General features: G+C 35.7%; 2 protein-coding genes across 4 annotated transcripts; both read right to left on the bottom strand.

Annotated features, from left to right (window-relative positions):
* Positions 1-1,318: 1,318 nt before the first annotated feature.
* On the bottom strand, positions 1,319-14,335 carry LOC104120710 (SART-1 family protein DOT2). Of its 2 annotated transcripts, XM_018766384.3 has the most exons (14): positions 14,156-14,232; positions 13,671-13,865; positions 12,533-13,462; positions 8,039-8,180; positions 7,893-7,947; positions 7,298-7,411; positions 7,089-7,185; positions 6,941-7,007; positions 6,741-6,800; positions 6,032-6,647; positions 4,733-5,094; positions 3,689-3,909; positions 2,924-3,008; positions 1,319-1,661 (listed from the first exon to the last, which is right to left on the bottom strand). In XM_018766384.3, exons 3-14 carry the CDS (start codon positions 13,405-13,407, stop codon positions 1,587-1,589), a joined length of 2,769 nt encoding a protein of 922 aa, XP_018621900.1. In that variant the 5' UTR covers positions 13,408-13,462; positions 13,671-13,865; positions 14,156-14,232; the 3' UTR covers positions 1,319-1,586. The 2 variants fall into 2 exon arrangements, with proteins under 2 accessions (XP_018621900.1, XP_009630824.1); XM_009632529.4 differs by lacking the exon at positions 13,671-13,865 and having other exon boundaries at positions 14,156-14,335.
* A 2,372-nt stretch (positions 14,336-16,707) lies between these two features.
* LOC104120709 (thioredoxin-like 3-2, chloroplastic) lies at positions 16,708-22,006 on the bottom strand. 2 transcript variants are annotated; one of them, XM_009632527.4, is made up of 5 exons: positions 21,557-22,006; positions 18,973-19,047; positions 18,272-18,343; positions 17,135-17,152; positions 16,708-17,014 (listed from the first exon to the last, which is right to left on the bottom strand). In XM_009632527.4, the coding sequence occupies exons 1-5, from the start codon at positions 21,865-21,867 to the stop codon at positions 16,981-16,983; spliced, it is 510 nt and encodes a 169-aa protein (XP_009630822.1). In that variant the 5' UTR covers positions 21,868-22,006; the 3' UTR covers positions 16,708-16,980. The 2 variants fall into 2 exon arrangements, with proteins under 2 accessions (XP_009630822.1, XP_009630821.1); XM_009632526.4 differs by having other exon boundaries at positions 18,277-18,343; positions 21,557-22,000.
* Positions 22,007-22,300: the final 294 nt, after the last annotated feature.

The raw sequence follows: 22,300 nt of genomic DNA, 5'->3' as shown, positions 1-22,300 counted from the left end.
AATACTTTAGCTTAAATATGCCCTTACCGTCATATAGTTGGTCCATATATGCCCTTAGAGTTACACAGTTGGCCCATATATGCCATTTTCGAAACGGAATCCACCCAAATTAATTAGTTTTTTCGTTAATTGTATTACAAACAAAGTTTTCTTTTTATTAATACTTTTTTTTCTTTACCTTTCTCTTTTCTTTCTTCTTTTTTATTTTCTTCTCTCTTTTTTTTCCTTTTTCTTTCTTCCTTATCCGATTTCCTCCATTACTGATGTCTTCTCCATTTTCATCACCAATTTCACTTGACAAAACTCATAAATTCCAATTACTAAGAAAATTCTCCCATAAGAATATTTTTATAGATCATATGTTTTTCAATTTTTTAATTTTTACTAAACATATATTTAGTTCTAAAAAATTTAACAAAGTAAGATTGAAATAATATTTATGTAACAAAAAATCCGAAAATCCAACAAAACCGAACAATCTAAACCGATATAATTGGTTTGGTTTGATTTTGATAAAAATCGAACCAACCCGTTCCATGTACACCCCTAATTTACATAAGTTAATAAAAAAAATAGAAAATGTCCATCTGAAAAAAGACTAGCAACTCAAATTTATAACACTACAACTTGAACTCTAGGCTTTTAATCTTTAAATTATCTTTCTGGAAACAATTTAAATATTTTGATCTTTTGAGTATAGTTAAAGGTTGAGATGTTTTTATTACTTTAAAGTTTAAACCATAATTTTTGTAATAATTTCATTTCATTTATTTAGAGGGCCAGTGAAATTGAAACTTGATTACCTTATGGGAGAATTTTCTTAGTAATTAGAATTCATGAGTTTCGTCAAGTGAAATTGGTGACGAAAATGGAGAAACATCAGTAACGGAGAAAACGGATAAGGGAGAAAGAAAAAGGAAAAAAAAAGAAAAAAAAAAAAAGAAAAGAGAAATGTAAAGAAAATAGTGTTTGTAATACACTTTAATACAATTAACGAAAGAGCTAATTAGTTTGGATGAATTCCGTTTCGAAAAGGGCATACATGGACCAACTATGTAACTCTAAGTGCATATATGGACCAACTATGTAACGATAAGAGCATATTTGAGCTAAAGTATTAATGAAGGGCAAATGTGCTCAATTTCCTATAGTACAAGGGCATATTTAGACATTTGCCCTTTTAGAAACGAACATCATAAAACTTTGGTCTATTTTATTCTCTTTTTTTATTTTTAGCTTGAGTTTGAAAAATAAATTTCATGAATCATGATTACAAATTCTAGCTATCTATTCTAAAATTTGGTTGACAGAATACAACTTTAAAGAGTAATGAGTTACCAAATCACACAAACCAAAAAGTGAAAACACCATTACATACCAAATTTACTGCGATATGATATTGGTCTAACATTTTCAAAACTAAACCTATAATACCGAACCAAAATCTTTCAAAATCGTACCAAACATGAACACCCCCAATTCAATAATTGAACTTTAGTTCCGTCCGCCTGGACACAGCTTATGTACAATTACAAGAGCTTATGCATAAAAACACCAGTATATCTTAAGCTAGGAAGTTTACACAATTAAGTTTTGGGCTTCTTTTGTGAAGTCCCCTCTCCTGGCTCAGACTTGCGCTTTATGCCCAAAAAGTGCTCAACCTGAAAGATGAAGCGATAAGAATGATAACCCGAAGAGAACTAGATGAGTGAACAGGCATAAATATAGGCTACTGAACTGATGGTTATGTGCAAGCACTAAAAACCATAACATCAGAAATAGGATCATTAAACCATCTCAAGTCAATCGGCATAGGAACAAGCATCCCTACTTTGCTCTACACTTTCAACTCTATTACGACAATCAAATAATGCACTGTAAGATAAAGGCAAAAAGGTGCTTTTTTCAATATGTCATGGGCAAATTACAGCGTTTCAGTACTAGGCACATATACGAAAAAGGTTTACATGGATAAACATACCACTAATGCTAGTTGCATGTGTCTAAGCATTGATTAAGCGTCATAAATCATAATAAAACAGAAAAGCAATATCCTCAATAGAACAAATGCGCAAGCGCATGCCACATAGCTAAGGACAGAGACTTTTGAGTCTAATTTTTTTGAGAAGAAGACTTAGTAGTCTACTTAGACCTGAAAGAAATTCATATCCTCGGTAACTTAGGGGTCGTTTGGTTGGGAAACAAGTTGTCCCAAGATTAATTATCCCGGGGTTGTTATCCCACCCTCTGATAGGGATAAAAAATTAACACTACAATCCCGGGATAACTAATCCCAGGATTAGTTATACCACGATTTTATCCTGTGGGATAAACTCATGTCAAATTTAATCCCGAGATTAATTATTCCTTATCCCTCGTACCAAACGAGCCAAGGAACAATATATACTGAGAACATTTTCCACAGCTAATTAAGGGTGTTTTAACCAAAAGTATAACTAAGTTCATCTGCCACTAACCAAATACTACAAAATAGGACATAACTAAGTTCATCTGCCACTAACCAGATACTACAAAATAGGACTGTTCATTAGGTAACAACAGTAAGACTTCTTACTTATCAAGAGGGGAGGAAAGCAGGTCCAGCAAAACTAAAGACGACACATTCAAGGACTATATAGCACACAAAACGGTTCAGGTGACATCTCTTCGGGAATGTTACATCCAAATCATGGAGTCTTAGATAACTAAAATTTGCTCCAGTGCTGTGAGTGTGAATCATACAACACAAATATCAACACCACATTAATTATGCTAAATCATGCTACAAGCTAGATAAAAAAGAAAAGCACAATGGTTTGCATCATGAACAAATAGCACATTAGAACACACTGAATCACAAGCACTGAGCATAGCATGAGAAGCAATCCACCGCAAATATATGTATTCAGCAAAAGATACTGACCTTCTTATCACCGAGCATGGGGGTCAAACCTCCAGGCAGGGCCTTCTCAACAGTAGCAAAACCACTTCTAGGATCACTAGTTTGCCTGGTATAACAGAATACTTTACAATTACAAAACCATACAGAATGTGTGGACACATAAAAAAAAACAAGTTTGTGACATGAAAAATATGAGAGAGTCAGTTATATGTACATATATTTCAATGACATGCATAATCTGAAGGGTTGCAATCATTCAAAGTTAAACGTGATCGAGTAATCTAAAATACACATGCACAAATCTGAACATCTGTGAGATAAAACAAACATCACTGTTAACAAAGACTAATCTTCTCAAGTCATTGAATATGTGTTCTGACTTGAGAGCAAAGACAAAGGAATGCACTGAAGAAGTAAATCTCAACGTTCAAGTTTAAAAATAAAAAAAAGGACAGCCCGGTACACAAAGCATCCCGCGTTCACGCAGGGTCCAGGAAAGGGTCGCACCCCAAGGGATGTGATGTAGATAATCTATCCTAATGCAAGCATTAGTGGCTGCTTCCCCAGCTCGAACCCGTGATCTATAGGTCACACGGAGACAACTTAACCGTTGCTCCAAGGTTCCCTTTCTCAAGTTCAAATCAAAATTGATGAAAATTTCGACCGGGGAAAAGTATAAAAATCCTTGCCTAGGTAACTGACAAGTCAACTGCATAGTTGGTAATCCACATGAAAAGACCTACTTTTTGAAAATAAAGCACTTTGAATCAAGAAACTAAAACATACCCTGGTTTAACATTTCCACTGAGAACAAGATATGGAGTTTTAAATTGAGCCTGAGCTTCTCTCATCCTCTCCACAGACAGTGATGGCGTATCTGAATTTTTCATCTGTTTTATCTTCAGCTCCTCCTGGTATTGCCGCATACGCTTTTCTTGCTTCATCTTTCCTGGCCCCTTCCCATGAAATTTATGTGAAAGCAACCGAAAAGCCTCCTTTGGAGTCAGCTGAAAAAGAGAAGCCACGTATTAGTTGAGTAAGAAATGAGGCTACATTAGCCAAAACTCACAGAACCAGATCAAATAGGTAATTCTCAGTCCCCCGCCTTTTTTTTGTTTTTCCAATTTGGCAAGTATCATTTCAGCCAGTTTATTATATTGAAATTAATAGAACTCCCTCTCTCTCCCACACACACACTCAACCACTCATTTTCCAATCTAGTTGGGCTTTCAAAACAATTGACATATGGGTGCACAAGTTTCACACCAATAATGGACACAGTAGTCGTACAGCAACAAGCTTACCCAATAACCTTTATTTCAAACACTTTGAGATGTGACACATATATAATGCCATCCTTATCTTCTACTGCTCAGAAATCTCCTCCATGTCATTATATGTCCACGGAGCAGTACTATAAGACCAGTGTTGGAGTTTTATGTATGCAAAGAGATGGTTACCTCGACTTTATGTTCACTTTTTAAAAAAAAAAATACTGTGGGAATCACTTATCAAATGAATAAAAAAATAAATCTCGTAACCTTATCAGTAATAAGATTCACACTATTGAAAACTGTAGAACAAAGATTTCCCTCACGAGAAAGTACAGACATCTTTGGACAAGAAAGTGTGGGACAGGAGGAGGCAAGGAGCTTTTTCAATTACAAAAAGAAGGATGGCGAGTGACAGCCTGACAGGTGCCATAGAATGTGTTGAAAAAAGGTATAACTGAATAAACAGAATACTAGTCCGAGGGGTTAACAGCACAAAACTACTGGTGAATAGAAATTAGAGAATCCAAAAACTGATTAATCAAGTAAAAGTACTTACAATTCGCCCATACTCATCAGTCCTTTCAATGCGTATTTCTTTTTTCCCATCCTCACCACGGATGCCTACGAGCTTGCTTTTCTTCTTGTCCATGTTACGACCACCCCATTCAATATCTTCCTTGAGTGTACCTCGTTCTTGCAAAAGTTTGAGAGCCCCTGATAAACCCTTTCCAACTGGAACTTCATGTATCGTCGCATCTGGAGTTACTTCCATTTCCTCCTCCTTTACAGAGGGTTCCTCTTCCTCGGTTTCCTTCACCTCAGTCCAACCACCATCCTCAGTCTTCATTTCTTCATCAGAGGGTTTTGGGAGCACCTCTTCCTCCATGAAGACATCATCACTACCAGGTTTTTGTTCTTCTACAAAAATCAAAGCAGCATAACGTCAGAAACATCACCCTTGAAAGCCTTTGCCGAGTTCCAGTAATGACCAAAGTGTAAGTTGCAGCTAATTGATAAAACATAAAGCAAAAATGCAACATTAACACGTGAAAAAAGCTCACATGCTTAACAGGCATGTTGTATCATTCCAATTTTACCAGATGTTCCTGCAGCGACTAAAAACATGTGTTGTGTAGAAAATGGGAATCTCTCTTTCCTCGGAATCAATTCCAATCAGAAACGAGCATTTTTCTAAATGACTTTTTTTATGACGTCTTTTTGTTAAGAACTTATAACAAGGCTAATTCAGAATGCTCGTCATAAAAAAAACACCCATAGGCAGAGACATGTAAGAAAAAAAGAAATACCCATAAAAAACAACACTGCTTCTATTCACTAAATCGTCAATAAATTAGAGAGAAGATTAATATACTATAACCTCCGAATATTTGCTTTCTTTCTTAATCATACATAACAGAAATAGGGGTGAAAAGGAATAGTGATTCAATTGTAAAACGTTTGTTTCAATAAATCTGGAGACTCAATTCTAATACGTTTCAGGATTTTGTTTCAATATATCTGGAGACTCAATTGTTTGAAAGATATATCTGGAGACTCAATCGTAATATGTTTTCAGAAATTAGTTCGATAATACCCCATATATCACACTCCACACCTCACCAGGCGAAGAAAGAGGGCACGTTAGATTGAATTGAGTGGTTCCATTCCATACTCTGTTTTCTTCCCAGTTCACAAATTACTCATTACTAGAAACATTTAAACTGTGCCAGCACACAAACCTATTCCAAAACATGGTCTACCCACAGCACATGCAATTGAGTAAACCTTGCCACATCCCTTGAGAAAATAAAATGTCAATTAGCACAAGAAGTCAAACAAAACTAAAAGTTCTTACCTTCATCAAGCTGAAGACCCCAGACAAACTCTTCCATCTCTGTGAAGACAACCTTGTTCTCTTGTGACTCTCCAGATACAGAACTTGGATTATCCACGGTTGAATCATTTGCACGGGAAATGGCAAGTGAAGCAATTGACTCTGGAAAGGTTTTGGCAAGGCCCTCTTGCTTTTTCAAAGCAAGCTTTCTGGCTCTTTCTAAGGATTTTCTAAGCTCCTCGTCATCATCATCAAATACAGTATCATCTTCCTCTCTCTGGTTGTTATTAGTCTTCTCGGGTCGAAGCGCTTTAGATGCCTCTTCAGCCTTGGCATAAGCAGCCTGGTAAGACTTGCTCTTTGTCTCTGCCTCTGCTCTCTCCATTTCCTCCCTAAGGGCCTGCCTTGTCTTATCGTTGCGAGAACCAAGATCACCAACACCCAATCCAGAGGATTTGGCCTCCACTTCAAGGGCATCTAGGTCCATCTTCTCTTTCTTCCTCAGTGATTTCTTCTTCTTGGGCTTCTTAAATTGAAGCATCTCCTCTTGAGTGTAGTAGTCAGACAATAATTTCCCAGAAGAATTGAGATCTTCAGCCAGAGTTTTTGAGGAAGACCCCTGAATCCTTTTCCGGAGCTGGCAATCAAAAAAAGGTAACTTCATTTAACAAACATACTCCGACATACACTCCAAAAACCATTCATGATTAAATAGATAAAAATGAGTTACCTCCTCCAGTTTCTTCTCTGCATCAACACTGAATCCTCCAGTTGCATCAAGAGTAACACCCTAAAAGAAAAGCTAGGGTAAGAAAGAAAGATTGGATGTACAATTCCACTTCTCAAACTGAGGACAGTGCTTTAAAAAAAAAGTTTCAGATAAACAAGATTTTCTAAGAAGTAAAGAGAAAAGGAAACAAAGAGTTCAACCTCCTCTTCAGCCGGGTCATCATATTGTGGTAATATTTTCCTTTCAAAACCAGGGTCGTCATTGAACCTAAATCCAATAAGAAAGAGATGAATTAGTCATTCAAAACTTGTGTACAAAGCAAGTATATACAGCAATATTAAATCTTACTTGTCATCGTAGATCCCTGTTTTCTTCTTTGCAGCCTTGTAAGCGTCATCCCTCTTCTTCTGTTCTCCAATTTCCACATTTTCAAGCACATCAACCTCTGGGGTATACAATTCAAGTCACTACAAAATCCGAATCCACAGATACTGAAGACCGAAAGAAGAGACAAAAGAAGAAAGGGAAAACACGAGCAATATAACTTGATTGGTTACCTTGATTAATATCATCACCAGCAAGTATGCTCTGATCTTTGAGTGTCAAGACAACTGCCCCACCTTCAACTACTTTGTCAAGCCCATGCAGTACTTTCATCCCACCTAGCTCTTCTGTAGAGATAATACAGACAAACTTCAGAGCATTCTTCAACTATTTTCTCAGAGAGTATAATATAGCTAAATTTAACTTCCGTTCACAAACTGCACAAAAAGCACATCATATTTCATGAAAGGATAATCTTGGCTACTTTCATTTCCCCAATGATGACTTTAAAACTTTTATTTCACATGCTACACCAGTTTGATTAGAGTTGGATGACAATGGGGACCTCACCAACAATTTTCGTATCATAGGCAGGAGTAGAAGTGAAATCAAACAGACTACGAATGAAAAGCGCATAAAAGGGAAGCTTAGGACCCAAGAAGAAAGGTAAAAACCTGCACAAGAAAAATGCACTAAACATATTACTCATTTCCTTAGAGTTCCGAAGACTAAGAAATATATAATGACCTCGATTGACTTCAGATGATCTCCTAACACAATTGATTAGAAAGATTAACCAACAGATATATTCAGAAAGAGGAGCCATACTTGCAGCTAGCCGAGCTTTCTCCTCGTCATCGCTTTCTTCGTCATTTATTTTGTCCTGCAAAAATCACACCATAATAAATCATGAAGACCTGAGGTCACATCAATCCAATTTCTACAGAGAAAGAATCACAGGCACATCAGCAGACCTGCTCTTCAAAAATCTTTGAAAGCTGCAACGCTCTCTCTTTCTCAGCAGTCCTTTTCTCCTCAATCTTACGGCTCTTGCTAACCCATGTCATCACCTCAGAAGCACCTTCTGATTTTTTCTTCAACCTCTCTTCCTTCATCCTACAGTCATAAACATTTCTTCAGATTATGGCTATCAAATAAACAAAATCACTCGTCAAACTACATCCAGATTTTACTGTGTGAATACACCCTTCTAGAATGCTGTGCAGCTGAAAGTAGCAACCAATTGTGCACATACAGATAACCTTATTAAATTACCAAAAAGGCACTGTAGACATCATAGAAGCCGCATATCATAGCGACAAACCACGTGCAAGCTTAGAATAGATGATAAAACAATATTCGGAACAAAATAAATATATATGGATAACCACAAACAGAATGGTGACAATCACAGATTAAATTACTTAACTGGCACCATCATCATCACCTCTCTCTAGTCTGTATCTTGTTAAACTTACATAGTTAATGTTAATAACATCAGCACCACCACATGGGTGGATATCATCATTATCAAACAGGATAATTGTTATCATGCATATCATCATTTTCGTTAGTATCTAGTTCAACAGGGTAGAATCAAAGTGGATTGTGTTATTTATTTAATTTAAACCTTTTATGTTCTTAATTAGAAGTTAGAACAGATTGCAATTAATGGCTTTTGGAAATGTTATGTTTGCTTTAACAACTTATCATCTAGTCTCATAGTAGTCTTACCTACACTCTCTCTTTCTCAACCCCCTTCCCCCTCAGTTAATTGATTTTGAAATGATATTTTTAAATTTTTAATACTATGAGCTACCATCAAGTATCAGACTAGTTTAGTAGTTTTACCTGAGCTTTTTCTGGTTTCCAGTTTTTTCCCAATTTTAGTCAGTTACTCCATTATTTGATAAAGGTAACAGTATATTCATCAACACAAAGCTTGTGTTGGAAATCACAATTACAAAAAAAAAGGAAGAGACCTATTTATATCTGTCCAAGATTCTTCTTACAAGGACTCTAACAACTCTAATAAAGTCTTAAGTTTCATCTACGCAAAATTCTTTACACCAAAAATAAAAGGACAAAATACAGTTGAGCTTAATTTTCTGTAAAGAACTCCTCCTATCTTCAAAACACCTATCATTTCTTTCCTTCCAGACATTCCACCAAATGCATGCTGGTATAGCCCTCCACCATCTCTTCTTCCTTCCCCAGCCACCTACATTGTTCCAGCACCTCAAAAGATCACAAGTAGTCCTGGGCATAACCCAAGTTGTATTCACCAATGCAAGGAATAACTGCCACAACTGAGATGTAATAACACAATGTAGAAAAAGCTCAATAGTAGTCCTCTTCTTTGCAGATTCTCATGGGTAAGACAGGCCTTCTTGGCTACTAGCCATGTAAAACAGGATACTTTAAAAGGAACTTTTACTTTCCAGATAAGTTTCCAAGGCCAGAAGCATTGTTGTTGTCCAGGATTGCATAGAAGCTTGTAAGCCCCCTTGACTGAGAAACACTTGCCGCTGTTCCCTTTCCAGATGATTGAGTCCTCTGCTTCAGATGTTCCTTTGAAAACATCCAGAGCATTGAAAAATTCAGGCACTCTTACAATCTCCCAATCATTTAGTGCTCCTTCTGAAGTTAAGATTCCATCCCTGTTGACTCCAAACTTCCTGTATTGTTGATTCAGGTTCTACCACCAGACTATGTAGATCAGGGAAGTTGTCTCTAAGTGGCCCATGTCCCAGCCAGTTTTCATCCCAGAATGATACTTTCCTGCCGTTTCCAATAAAGAACCCTATATTTACTGCAAATTCCTCCCACTGGTTTCTAATTACCCTCCAGTTGCTGCCCCCCATAAGCTGTCCTTACAGGATTTGTACACCAATTGTTCAGTTATCCATATTTCTGAGTGATCACATTCCTCCATAAAGCTTGGTTTTCAAAGTTGTACCTCCATAACCATTTCATTAGCAGACTCTTGTTGTGCATTTTTAGATTCCTAACACCCAAACCACCCCTTTTTTTAGGAGTGATAACTGTACTCCATTTTACCAGATGTTTTCTTTTCTCTGTTTCCTTGCCAGATGAAATTCCTTCTTAATGCATCAATTCTCTTTTCCACCTTCACAGGTAGTGGGAATAAAGACATCACATAAGTGGGCAATGAGTCAAGTACACTATTAACTAGTGTGGTTCTGCCTCCCAGAGATAGGTATTGAGCCTTCCATGTTGCCAATCTTTTTTCACACTTTTCAATCACCCCGTTCCAGATTTCCATTGCCTTGTTTTTAGACCCCAGTGACAGCCCCAGGTATGTTGTTGGCAAGGTCCCCACTTCACATGCCAGAACCCCAGCTAATACCTGGATTCTTTCCACCTCACTTACACAGAATAAATTACTCTTTCTCCAGTTTATGTGCAGTCCAGAGATAGCTTCAAAAATGACCAAAATTATACTCAGTTGTCTCACTTGCTCCAAGTTGGCTTCACAAAATACCAAGGTATCGTCAGCATACAGTAGGTGTGATATTTCCAGACCATTTGGTACCCAGTTACTCCATCTTCATGGAAAAGAAGAAACCAAGGGGTACCATATGATTCAATCATTCAACTGATGAATAAGTCTTGACTTCTAACTCCATTCATTTATTTTTAATAACTACTTTTAAGCCCAATCATATGATTTAGGATTTCCATTATTTGGTCTGACCAAGTGGGCAAGGATATCAAAAGAAATAGTACAAATTAGAGAGAACTAAAATGGCAGAAAACTATAATGCTCCTCCTATCCACAGTCGTATTTGGTCTCCTATGGGACATGGACTTCTAGAATAGATCTGCGAAGGCCCAAAATAAAGGACTCAGCCATAGCTATTGGTAGCCTTTTTTTTTTTAGTCTCTAGAGAATTCTAAGGTTCTTGCTGGTATGTTTATCCTGGAGATAAAAAATGAACTATAACAAGGGCTCCGACCGTACTCGTGTCACATGGCCATAGCTCAACTATTGCCAACACTATCTTGTTATACAATTTTTTTTACTTATTCATGACTAATGGTTGGGTATTGGCAAATAAAATATTTTTCACATTTCCAACGCACGGTTCCTGAGCAGGGTACCTCAATGCATTACACGAATCCTATTTGACATCTATGCTGTCAATGAGAGTCAGATATCCTTCAAATCTATGGCAGACTCCTTATGAAACGGGTAAGATCAGAGCAACCAGTATGATTTCTATCCACAACACCAAATAATGATGATAGCACCCTCTACCTGATAAGAGTAGGCTTAGACAAAATAAAGCTCCATGATTCCTACATAAAATATCTGAAAACTGTATATTATTTGTTCATTTCTTAGACATCTTATGCACCATCTTTTTCTTAATTTCCTAGCTAAGTAGCTTTTTTATTTTTAGTTACTCAATAAAAGGGAGCTGCAGCAGCCTATAATTTCAGAGGTTTTCTTCACCAGCCCACTGTTTCTAAATAACTTTACCGGAAAGGGGGGGGGGGGGGGGGATTTTCCAAGCCACCAAGACAAGAACAACTAAACCTCAGTCCCAAACAAGATGGAGTAGGCTATATGAATCCTCACTAGCCACGTTACTCCATTTAAATCATCTCATACCAATATTATACAAACACAAATAAATAGAACTAGAAGTTCTGTATATTTTCTAAACGTATACATCTCTAAAAGATTAAACCACTCCTAGAAAGTATAAGACCTAAAGTAAAAGTGCTAACGTCTAAAACATATTCTTAACTAATATGTACAATCAAATACTATTCCCTTACTTGTTGAACTCCGAGCCTTTTTCTTAAATGCTTCATGAAGTAGGGAAAAGAAGGAAAGAGAAGGGAAAACAGAAAATGTTTCGACCCTCCATTCGTTTGACATAGCTCTGTCAAAAGGGTGCGACCGGTGTGGATACTTCATGTACTCAAAATACACTAAGAATTACCAAAAAGGATTTACACATATTCGTTCAGGATACTTTCAATTGTGTCAAATATGTAATGTTACTAATGTACCATGGCTAAGTCAATGCCCTTGCTCAATTTGACAAAAGAAAGAGAAAGAAAAGAGAATAAGTTTCTTCCTGAGTCTACCATTTCTCCTACTTCTCTCCTATTTACCCTACTTTTACTTTTTCTTCCTTTCCGAAGGTGTCAAGCATTGTATTAATGTTGTATTCAGAAGCATAGAAGGACACAGGAGCAGTAAACAGTTTGAGATGTAAACTTTCTTAACACTTACATCATTTCTATTAAAAAGCTTCTAATCCATATATAAAAAGAAGAGAGAAAAGACTGACACAGACAAATTAATTGCTAAGCTTTTTATCTTAAGTAGACAATAAACAAGAGATACCATTAACAGCAAGGACATACTTAGAAACCTAAGTAGCTTTAACACACTTAAATATGGAACCAATAGATAAAAGATTACTTACTTCAGAATGCGTTCCTCCAGTTTTGAAGCAGAAGATTGTGATCCAGCTGTTTCAACTGCATTATTTCGTGCCCTATCGTCATCCTCATAAGAAACAATTTCTTGCTTGGCCACATCCTGATAATCAGAATCTTCATCATCAACTCTTTGCACATCATCCTTCCGCCTGTCCTTACTCCTATCATGACCCTCGTCTCGCTGTCTACGGTTGCCTCTATCTTTGTCTCTTGACCTCTCCTTATCCTCATCCGCTTCCCTCCCCTTCTCTTTAGTTCTCTCTCTTCCCTTTTCCTTGTCAACTGCATCTCTACCTCTTTCCCTGTCATGTTCCCTTTCTTTTTCCTTTTCCCTATCTCTGTGCTTCTCCCTTTCCTTCTCCTTGACCCTCTCCTTTTCTTTTTCTTTATCCTTCTCCTTGTCCCTGCCCTTGTCCTTCCCCCTCTCCTTCTCTCTCGCCCGCTCAGTATCCCTTTCCAACTCCCGGTCTCGCTCCTTTTCTTTTCCACGATCTCTACGGTTTTTATCTTTTTCCCTGTCTTTATCTTTATACTTGTCCCTATCGCTATCTTTCTCCCTAATCTTCTCCCTTGTCTTATCCCTTTCACGCTCATCTTTATCCTCCTTCCTCCTATCTCGAGTTGACGACCTATCTTTCTCCAAGTCTTTACTCTCACGATCTCTTTTATATTCTTTCTCTTCTCTTCGGCTACTACTTTTCCTATCCTTACTTCGATGCTTACTTGAATCTTTAGATTTATCATGCCCACTTTCTTCCAAATCAAAGTGCCCATCTTCCCACCTCTCCTTAACCGGAGAGTCATCATGATCCCTCATTTCAACACTTCTTTCACGCCCATCTATCTCCATCATTCCCATCAGAAAAAGGATACACCGTATAAGTAATTTCACTACCAACAAGTCTTAAAAATCCCTGAGATGAAGTTAAGTGAACACCACATATAAGTATACTCACATAGGCAAAGGAAAAATAAGGAGAAAAGACATCAAAGAAAGCAACTATTTTTACCCCAAAAAAACAAACAAACAAAGAGAATGCAAGTTGATAGCAAGAGAATGGAACTGGAGATTATGTTGTTATCATCCCAACTGCTCAATCAAAAACCAATTATACTGTATACCTTTCTAATAATAGCAATTTTGAGCACCCAATAGCGTGGTCTAGTCAAAGAATCATGAGGTTTCAGGTTCAAATCTCAATTGAGGCAAGAGTACTAGGTGCTTCTTCTCATCTGCGCAATCCTGAAGGGTATGTGCGGGTGGGAGGTAGTATGTACTTGTGGAATTGTCGAGGCGCATGCAAGCTGGCCCGGACACTACCATAAGGAAAACTAGCAATTTTGAGAAAATTAATAACTAATATACCAAAGGCGAATTATTTATTAATGTGTCGTACAAATTATATTTAGAAAGAAAATAAGGATGCATAATAACTCACAAAATTCACGAATAAATATCTCAAAATCGAAGTTGAAGCTTACTATGCAGACCAATTCATAATTAGTATTATACCCTAAAGTAATCGGAAATTTAGGGGTTTTTTCTTTATAGGTGAATCTTCAGAAAAGGAGAATAGGAAATAGGATAAACAATAGGAGGAACTTACGGTTGAATTTCGCCGGAGAAGAAATCGACGGAGTTTGCCGCAGAGGATCCGTGTACCAGTGAGCTTAGCAACGGAGGGCGTCAAAGTTCGGTCAAGAGGAAAATTTTGGAGATATTTGAAATTTAGGACCAAAGCCAAATTTGGGCTGGATTTTGAGTCGATTAGAGAAGAAGAAGAAACAGACTTGAAGGGATATGGGCTTTGTTAGAAATTGCAGTTAACTAAGGCCTCATTCTAAAGACCAAAAAATGTTGGGACCTTTTTGTTTATCACATATTTTAAACTTATTTACCCGGTTTATCTAAATTTTTATATTTATTGAAAGTAACTAAAAATTTTATAAAATATATATAAATTCGGTTAAAATCTATAATTTGTCTACAACTTAAAATTGTTTGTACAGAATACGATCAAAAATTATAATTTACATACTTTATATACAATTTGTATACAATTATGTTAGTTGTATATATATATATATATATATATATAAATAATTTAATTATGTCTTCCTTTTCGAGTTTCAATCTAAAATTTCAACCAAAACCATCCGAATCTCCACCAAATCCTCTCAAAATTGAGATATAAACTCCAAAGGATATTCCCAATCATTTGCAACAACCCAATTCAAACAAAAAATAATTTTCAAATTGGGATTTTCGAATTCAAAGTTTCTAACCTTTCTAATGGCTATCAATGGAGGTTTAAGCTCATATATACACTGTCTAATTCATTTTAGTTTCAATTATACTGTCAATTAGTTTCAATTTAGTTCTAAGCGCCACTTTTGTAGACAATATCTTATTTATTCATTCAAAAAACTTCTATTAGCCCATTTATATTGGTGCTTCACGCGTGTATTCTATGAATTTGACCCAGTTGAATCCTTTTTCTTCACCGTTCTTCAAAGCTCCGAGCGCATGTTCATCTACAAAAATCGAAATGAAGAGAAACTGATAGATAAATGTATATATAGAGAAGAAAAATAGAGAAGAATGAAGCCTAAAATGGGTAAGATTTGAGTCTAATATATTATTTTGTATATAAATGGTAAATTCTATATACTAATATAATTAAGCAATAACTTCTATAGAGGGATAAATAAGTTTATAATGTAATATGGACAAGTAAAAATTAAACTTCTCAAAACACTGCTTGGGAAAATTAATTTTCATTAGCACAATTATTAGGAAAAAAATTATGGGGGTACAAATTTACGATGATAATATGATTAAATAAAATAAGTAAATGTTAGATCTTTCTCTTTTCTTTCTGTTCTTCCCTTAATCAACGGTCCTGCCTATCCCTCCTTCAGTTTAAAATAAATTTGATGTTATTTCCCTTTTCTTTGTGAGGCCAAAACAATTTTGAGAATTTTATATATCATTTACCCGAGGATTTTTCATTTTTTAAAATTGTTTCGTGGGAATAAGTTAAGAGATTGTGATTTGTGAATAGCAAGAGAAGAAATAAAAAGGAAAGGTCTTTGATGGGAATTGAACAGTGCACGTAGGTGGTGCAGGAGTGAAACAAGCTATGATTTTATGCATTATTATAACTTTTTTCTTAAGTTGAATGTTTTTTAAAAGCAAATATTTGTTTGCCTACTCTTGTATTATTTCCTCACATTTCAGACTTAATTTATTGTTTTTTTCTTTTGGTCTTACCTTGCTAGATGAATATGTAGTTAGTTTAGACCATTCATCAGTCTTAGTATATGCATCCGTTGGAACACAGTAAAATTTAGGATTAATTTTACTGCACATATATGATATGATAATGACTTTTGTGTGGTTCTTACTTCTTATATTTCACCTGATTTTAGTTATTTTTATTTTACAAAGTTTCTAATTGATAAAATACTCAAATGCGGATTTAGGACGGATTTTATGATTTTAGTTATTTTTATTTTATAAAGTTTCTAATTGATAAAATACTCAAATGCGGATTTAGGACGGATTTTATGAATTCAACCAAATATCTTTTTTTTAAAGGGGGGGGGGGGGGGGAATGGGGCAGATATTAATCATGTTCCCAATAGCCAGATGTTGTTTAGAAGTAGGTCATGTTAAATAGAAGTCAAACAATTCAAAAATCTATACTAAGTTCCCGTTTGACCATACATTTTATTTGTTAAAAATTAAAAACATTGTTTGTTCATAAAATATGATCAGTTTTCTTTTTTTTTAAAAAAATTCAGGTTCCGGGCAGGTTTTGGGTGAATTTTTTTATTCTACTTACAAAACTTCAAGTTTTTTCAAATAAAATGCATGTCCAAACACAACTTCAACTTCCAAAAATTATTTTTCAACACAAGTTCAAAAACTCTTTTTCCAAGTTTCAACCAAATCTATGTCCAAACGCTAGCTAAATCAACTCTTGTACCCCAGGAATTGTTTTCTGATCTTATTAACACTACAAAGAAGTGAAGGGTGCAGGAACAACAATAATAGCAACTACGCCTCAATTCCAAACAAGTTGGGATGGGCTATATAGAATCCTCGCTTTCTCCATTTAAGCTCGACTTTATGCCAAGAAATGTACAGGATACATGAAAAGAAATAAACACCTTTATCTTTTAATGTTGAGACAAAAAGTCAGTATCTGTGTATGGTTATCCTTTCAAGTGTACATGTGAAGAATAACAATTTATTGAATGGCATCTTGAAAATTTGTACAAACCTGGGAATAATATGAGACCAGAACAAAACAGGATAAATGGATTCTGCAAGTATTGGATATGCCTTCAAGTTATAAATTATTATCTTCATTTTCTATCATATCGCGAACCTCAGTAACGACTAAATATGCTTTGTGGCCTCCAATTACTTCCGCTTGTTTATTTCCGTCCCTCCATAACTGCACATAGGCCACATTCATACTATCACTAAACCATTTGAAGATGATAAAAAGCATTTGAAGCTAAAACCATATGAGTAAAATTAGCTTTCGAGCAGCTAAACAAGATGCGTTTGTTACCTGTATGGTCGGCATTTTCTGTTCAGGTTTTGTTGCCATAGAGATTTGGACACATGAAAATGTAGAAACTCACATCATTAAATGAAGAGAATAAATTCAAGACACAGTATTGCACGTAACTAATCAAATAACTCCAATGACACAACAGTACCACTTTATACGAATGAAAGACAATGTTTTCTTAGTGAAAAGGAGTGGCTTTAACTAGTAAAATTTGTTTTTATCGAGTAAAGCATTTATACATCTAAATATCTTATGACATCTAATATGTGGGGTGAAAATCATATCTCTGTTCTCCGCCAGATTGCCCGAAAATGGAAGGCCTAGTTTAATGTAACCAGCAAGAGGTAAAGTTATCTTCCCCCTATTTCTAACTTCGGAAATCATGTGCATGTCAACATTTTTCTAGACAAATGGTGCCCCATCATCCTATTTATGATTTTCTAGCCACTGTCTGCAATAATTCATACAACTGATTCAACTAAAAAAGTAACACATCTACTAGTGCATGTAACATATGTACCTTTTATGTAATTAAACTGTAATATTTATTTACTTCTGTAAAGATTCTTGGATTAGGTATTCGGCCAGACAGATAACATGAATTTGGATGCAATGCATCTGGAAAAAATCTAATAGGGTCCGGACTTGAGGTCAAGAAATCACATCTAGCTTCAGCATCTAAAATCAACTAAAAGCTATAGGATTTAGCCGCCAAGGGGGTGGATTTTAGCAATCGAAGAGTTGCAGTGACACCCCTAAGAACCAAGGTTCGAATCCGAATAGATGCAACACTATGTTTGTCTAAGCCTTAGCCAAAGAGTTAAGCCGATACTTATCAGTAAGAGGCAGGAGGTATTTGGTGAATTGATTGAAGTGCACGTTATCTGGCTTGGACACCATTGTTATTAAAAAGAAAAAGTACGATTTGATTGGTAAACGTACAATCCATTGACAGTCTAGAAAGAAAAAAGAACTTGATGCTTTCATAAGGGATATGCCGCAAAGGCGCTAGTTGCAAAGATGGTGTCTAAACAGCCTCAAGAGTAGTTAATTTTATAAGCTTTACAAGTTTAGTATCCAATAATTACATATCAAAAGACATTGACCATTTGGTTGAGTTAGGGGGAAGGAAACCTTACAGTTATTCCTGCACGAACCACAAGCTTGTGTGGAACATTATTGACATCAACACAATAAAAGCGTGTTCTGTGAAATCAAGATAGCAGAAGATCTAGATCAGTACCCAAACTCAACTAAAGTTATTCATGCTCAAGAAAGTGATGCACAATGCATACCTAAGTACACACAAGATACTTAATGCCACAAACAAGCAGTTAAGCATGAGCAGTTACTGCCTTAAAATAAAATTGATTCTTGAAATTATAGTTTTAGAAGTAATAGCCACCGTCCTCATCCAAATTTATGAACTCGGGTAATTTAAGGGTCCTCAATCCTTCCCTGCTATCTGAATCACTGTGACTAATTTGATAACATGAGAACTGTTCACCAATTTATTATTGGGTCTTTCAGGAAGTAATAAGAGAATTACAAGAGAAAAATTCAGAGTACCTAATCCTTCTAAAAATATTTAAAGAAGCTAGCAATGCTTATGAGTTATGACATGTCTCTAAGCAAATAAATGTCACAAGAATCCAAAGTTTTGAAATAGACAAGTTTGAAGAGTAATCAGCAAAAAGTTTGAAGAGTAGCACAAAAGCTTATCGCAAATCCTATAGGAACAAATAGAAGTGCAACCGAAGTAGACACTTTAGGCCTAGAAAAAGCCTTTTTAATGCAAGGTGCTATATCTGAAGGGAAATGCAAGAGAGCACAACCTTGGGAAGTAATCAGCAGCTAATTTTTCCAATTTTGGTTTCAAGTATATGCATTTGCGACACCAGGTTGCCATCCTGCAGATTCAAATAGATTCAAAATTACATCAACTCAATACCAGCTTCTTTCTTGATAATTTTTCAGATATTGCATATAAAATAAACTTTTCCAGGAGAATAAGTGATACAGCAGCTATATGCTAAGCCACAGACATATTTAAGCCTAAGGTGTTTCAATCTTTTTCAGGGCCACAAAAGTGGAAACTGTTCTAGGTTCTCAAAGAAATGCTTCAGTAGAAAAAGAGTAGGAAAATAATATTCATGGAAAAACACCTTCCCGTTCTATGGCTCCAAAATCGTTGTCTATGGGAAAAAGATCAAAGACTGAACATGAGAATTTAAAGCATTCACTTCTACCCTGCTATGCTAGTGGCAGACAGAGCATGACGAAAAAAGCAAACAAGGAAAAAAGTAAGTAGCAAAAAAATATCCCTCTCTCTCTCTCTTCCTTGTGTGTATGCATGAACTTTATGGTGAAAGGTCAAAGGAGGAATTTTCTTTGGCTCAATTTCATGAGAAATGCCAGAATAAAACAGAAGGCTTTAGAATGCTAAGTGATAGTGTTAGAATGTTAGAGCAAGATATTAGAAGTGTTAAAAGTTTTTAAGATAGATATTGTCCTATATTGAGCAATATGTGTCTTGTATTTGATACCTATAAATGTTGCATCCCTCTCTTATTTTCACATCTGGTGTCCACCTGTATAATCTTGGTAGCAACTTAAATAACTTCAGCCTACCAGCGAATGGTCATATGCTGCCGGCCTCTCAGCCAAAGTTTCACTTTTATAGTTACTTCTCTTTCCTCATTCCAGTAACCATTCACCAGTGGCACGATACCTATATCCGATGACTGGCAGCAGCACCCTCTTTTCCGCTGATCATTCTGGCAACACCGCACCTTTATTCACAGACCGTTCCATCAACATTTTATCTCTTTCTGGTGACTGTTTGCCTTTATCCAGTGACTGTTCCGTTGACGCTCGCCTCTTTAGGGTAGCCGTTCTGACACCATTGCACTACTTTCTTGTGACTGTTTGGTGATGTTGTCTTTTTTCTAGTACTATTCCGACCAATATTCTGGTCATCTTTCGACTGTTATTCATTATCCAAAAACATTTCCAGTGAGATTGCATGACCACTGACCCTGACTTCTTCAGTTAGAGCTGACGACCACAACCTTTTCAATAGGTTTCCAACAACTGAAGTAGTTATGCAATTTTCTAGTGATTGTTTTTATGCCCGTGTTTTGAAAATAGGCAAACTTCCCAACCATAAGTTTGAGGAGCATTTTAAACGTTTTTAGTATTATAATGTTAGAACTTAGAGGGAGAATATTATGAACACAACTTTTAAGTTAGATATTGTCCTAAATTTGACATATGAATCTTTTTAACACATATAACTAGGTGTATCTTGTATTTATTAGATCATTGAGCCATCGATATATCTCCTCTTTGCTATTATTTTCCCAAAGGTTTTAACTTTGACAAGAGTCTATCTATCACCTTGAAGAAAAGAAATGTTTGATGACTTGGAGATGGATAGATAAGAGAAACAACGGCTAATGGAGAAAGAAGCTAAAATTCAATAGATCATAGTCTAACATTAATACGATATATAGAAGCAAAATCAAAAGACAAGCTCATCCACAAGATACCAAAAGAACTTCAGCCTTTTTTTTATCTTTTAGGTCATGGGGAAAACCAGTCACTTGGAAACAAGAACCTTCATCTAAAGTAACAAAAGCTTAAATGTTGACCACATGATCAGTTAAAGGACAATAAGATTAAAGCTAAGAGAGAAACACGGAGATTACGAATAAAATGATTTCCTTGGAGTGAACATTGGTATCAAATTTCAAGCTTGTAACCTTACAAGAAAGGCTTTCATCTCTCAATAATAGGTACTTTTCAATGTGAATTCCAGATGATGAGCACTTCATATTGAGTTATCTACTCATACTTGATATTTGAGCCAATCAACAGTAACCACTGTTCTATCAATATACATATGTCCCAATTTGTATGATGCAGTTTATAATTCGAGAGTCAAACGAGTTTTCGAGTTTTCTTTGACCGTGATTTTTCTTTGAATTGTTAATTATTGTGACTTATATTAGTAACTTTGTGTAGTTTCTAAATATGTAAACTTTTATTTCAAAAGACTTAAAATTTTGTGTCCGGACTGCATCAAACAAATTGGGATAGAGGGAGTACTAAAAATCAATCTTTAACAAAATAAACATATCTTTTACACAGTGCCAGCGTGAAACTCTAGTACGCTCAATCTCATATTTCCATTAGAAAAAACATCATGAGCAAGTGAAATTCATTTAATTGCTTTTTACAGAAGACAACTGAAAAATTATAAACCAAAAAAGCAAAAAACTTTATAACTCTTTTACTTTTTTACAATTAGATAATAACCCTTTATTTCTTTCATATGTTCGAACAAGAAAAAAAGTTCTTTGACCCTATTTTTTCTATATGAAAGACATGAATCACAAATAAGAATAACACACGTACCATAGAATTACAACGGATTCATTAATTTGCTGGGCTTCAGAAATGACCCGATCAAATTGGGCTTCACTGGAAATGGGTTGTAGCTCAACTGAAGCTGGTGAATTATCAAGATCTTGTACAGAACTTTCTTCACTGTTATTTTCCAAAACCTCAGCTTTAGCTCTGAATTTTAAATGAATTTTTGAACAATTTACAGATACTGGGAAGACAGGTATTAATTTTAGACATTTGAAGTTTGATATGTAGAATTGGTTTGATTTTTTCGGAAATAATTGTTGAATAACTGGGGAGAATTGTGTAGAGCTAGACATTGGGTTGACTTGTTGTTGGTTATGAATTACGAGTCACATCACAGGGGCAATTGGCAGAGTAGTTGAAGAAGAGGAGAGGAGTTAAGCGTGCATTGCACGTGCAATGTTGACGGCAGGCATGCGATGTACCATTTAGGGGTCCTTTTTCTTTATGCAGATGTTACTTGCTTTCGGGTTCCACTAATCCGAAATTCTACTAAAATTAAGCGAGTTTATATGTCTCATTATGCATTGTATCGCTTTATTTCTAGAGCTTGAACCCGAGATGTCTAGTTATGTATTTGCTTTGGTTGACTCTAAATCTATTTATTTTTATGTGTTTCTATTTTACTAGATTTAGTGTACGTGCGTTACACGTGTAATTTAACTTATTTATCAAACATTACAAAATTAGTATCTAAAAATTATAAAGTTTTTATTGCATATATATCAA

This window comes from Nicotiana tomentosiformis, chromosome 5 (assembly GCF_000390325.3).
Source record: "Nicotiana tomentosiformis chromosome 5, ASM39032v3, whole genome shotgun sequence".
NCBI lineage: Eukaryota > Viridiplantae > Streptophyta > Magnoliopsida > Solanales > Solanaceae > Nicotiana > Nicotiana tomentosiformis.
The sequence above is the reverse complement of the archived record's forward strand: the minus strand, read 5'-3'. Positions and strand labels throughout refer to the sequence as shown.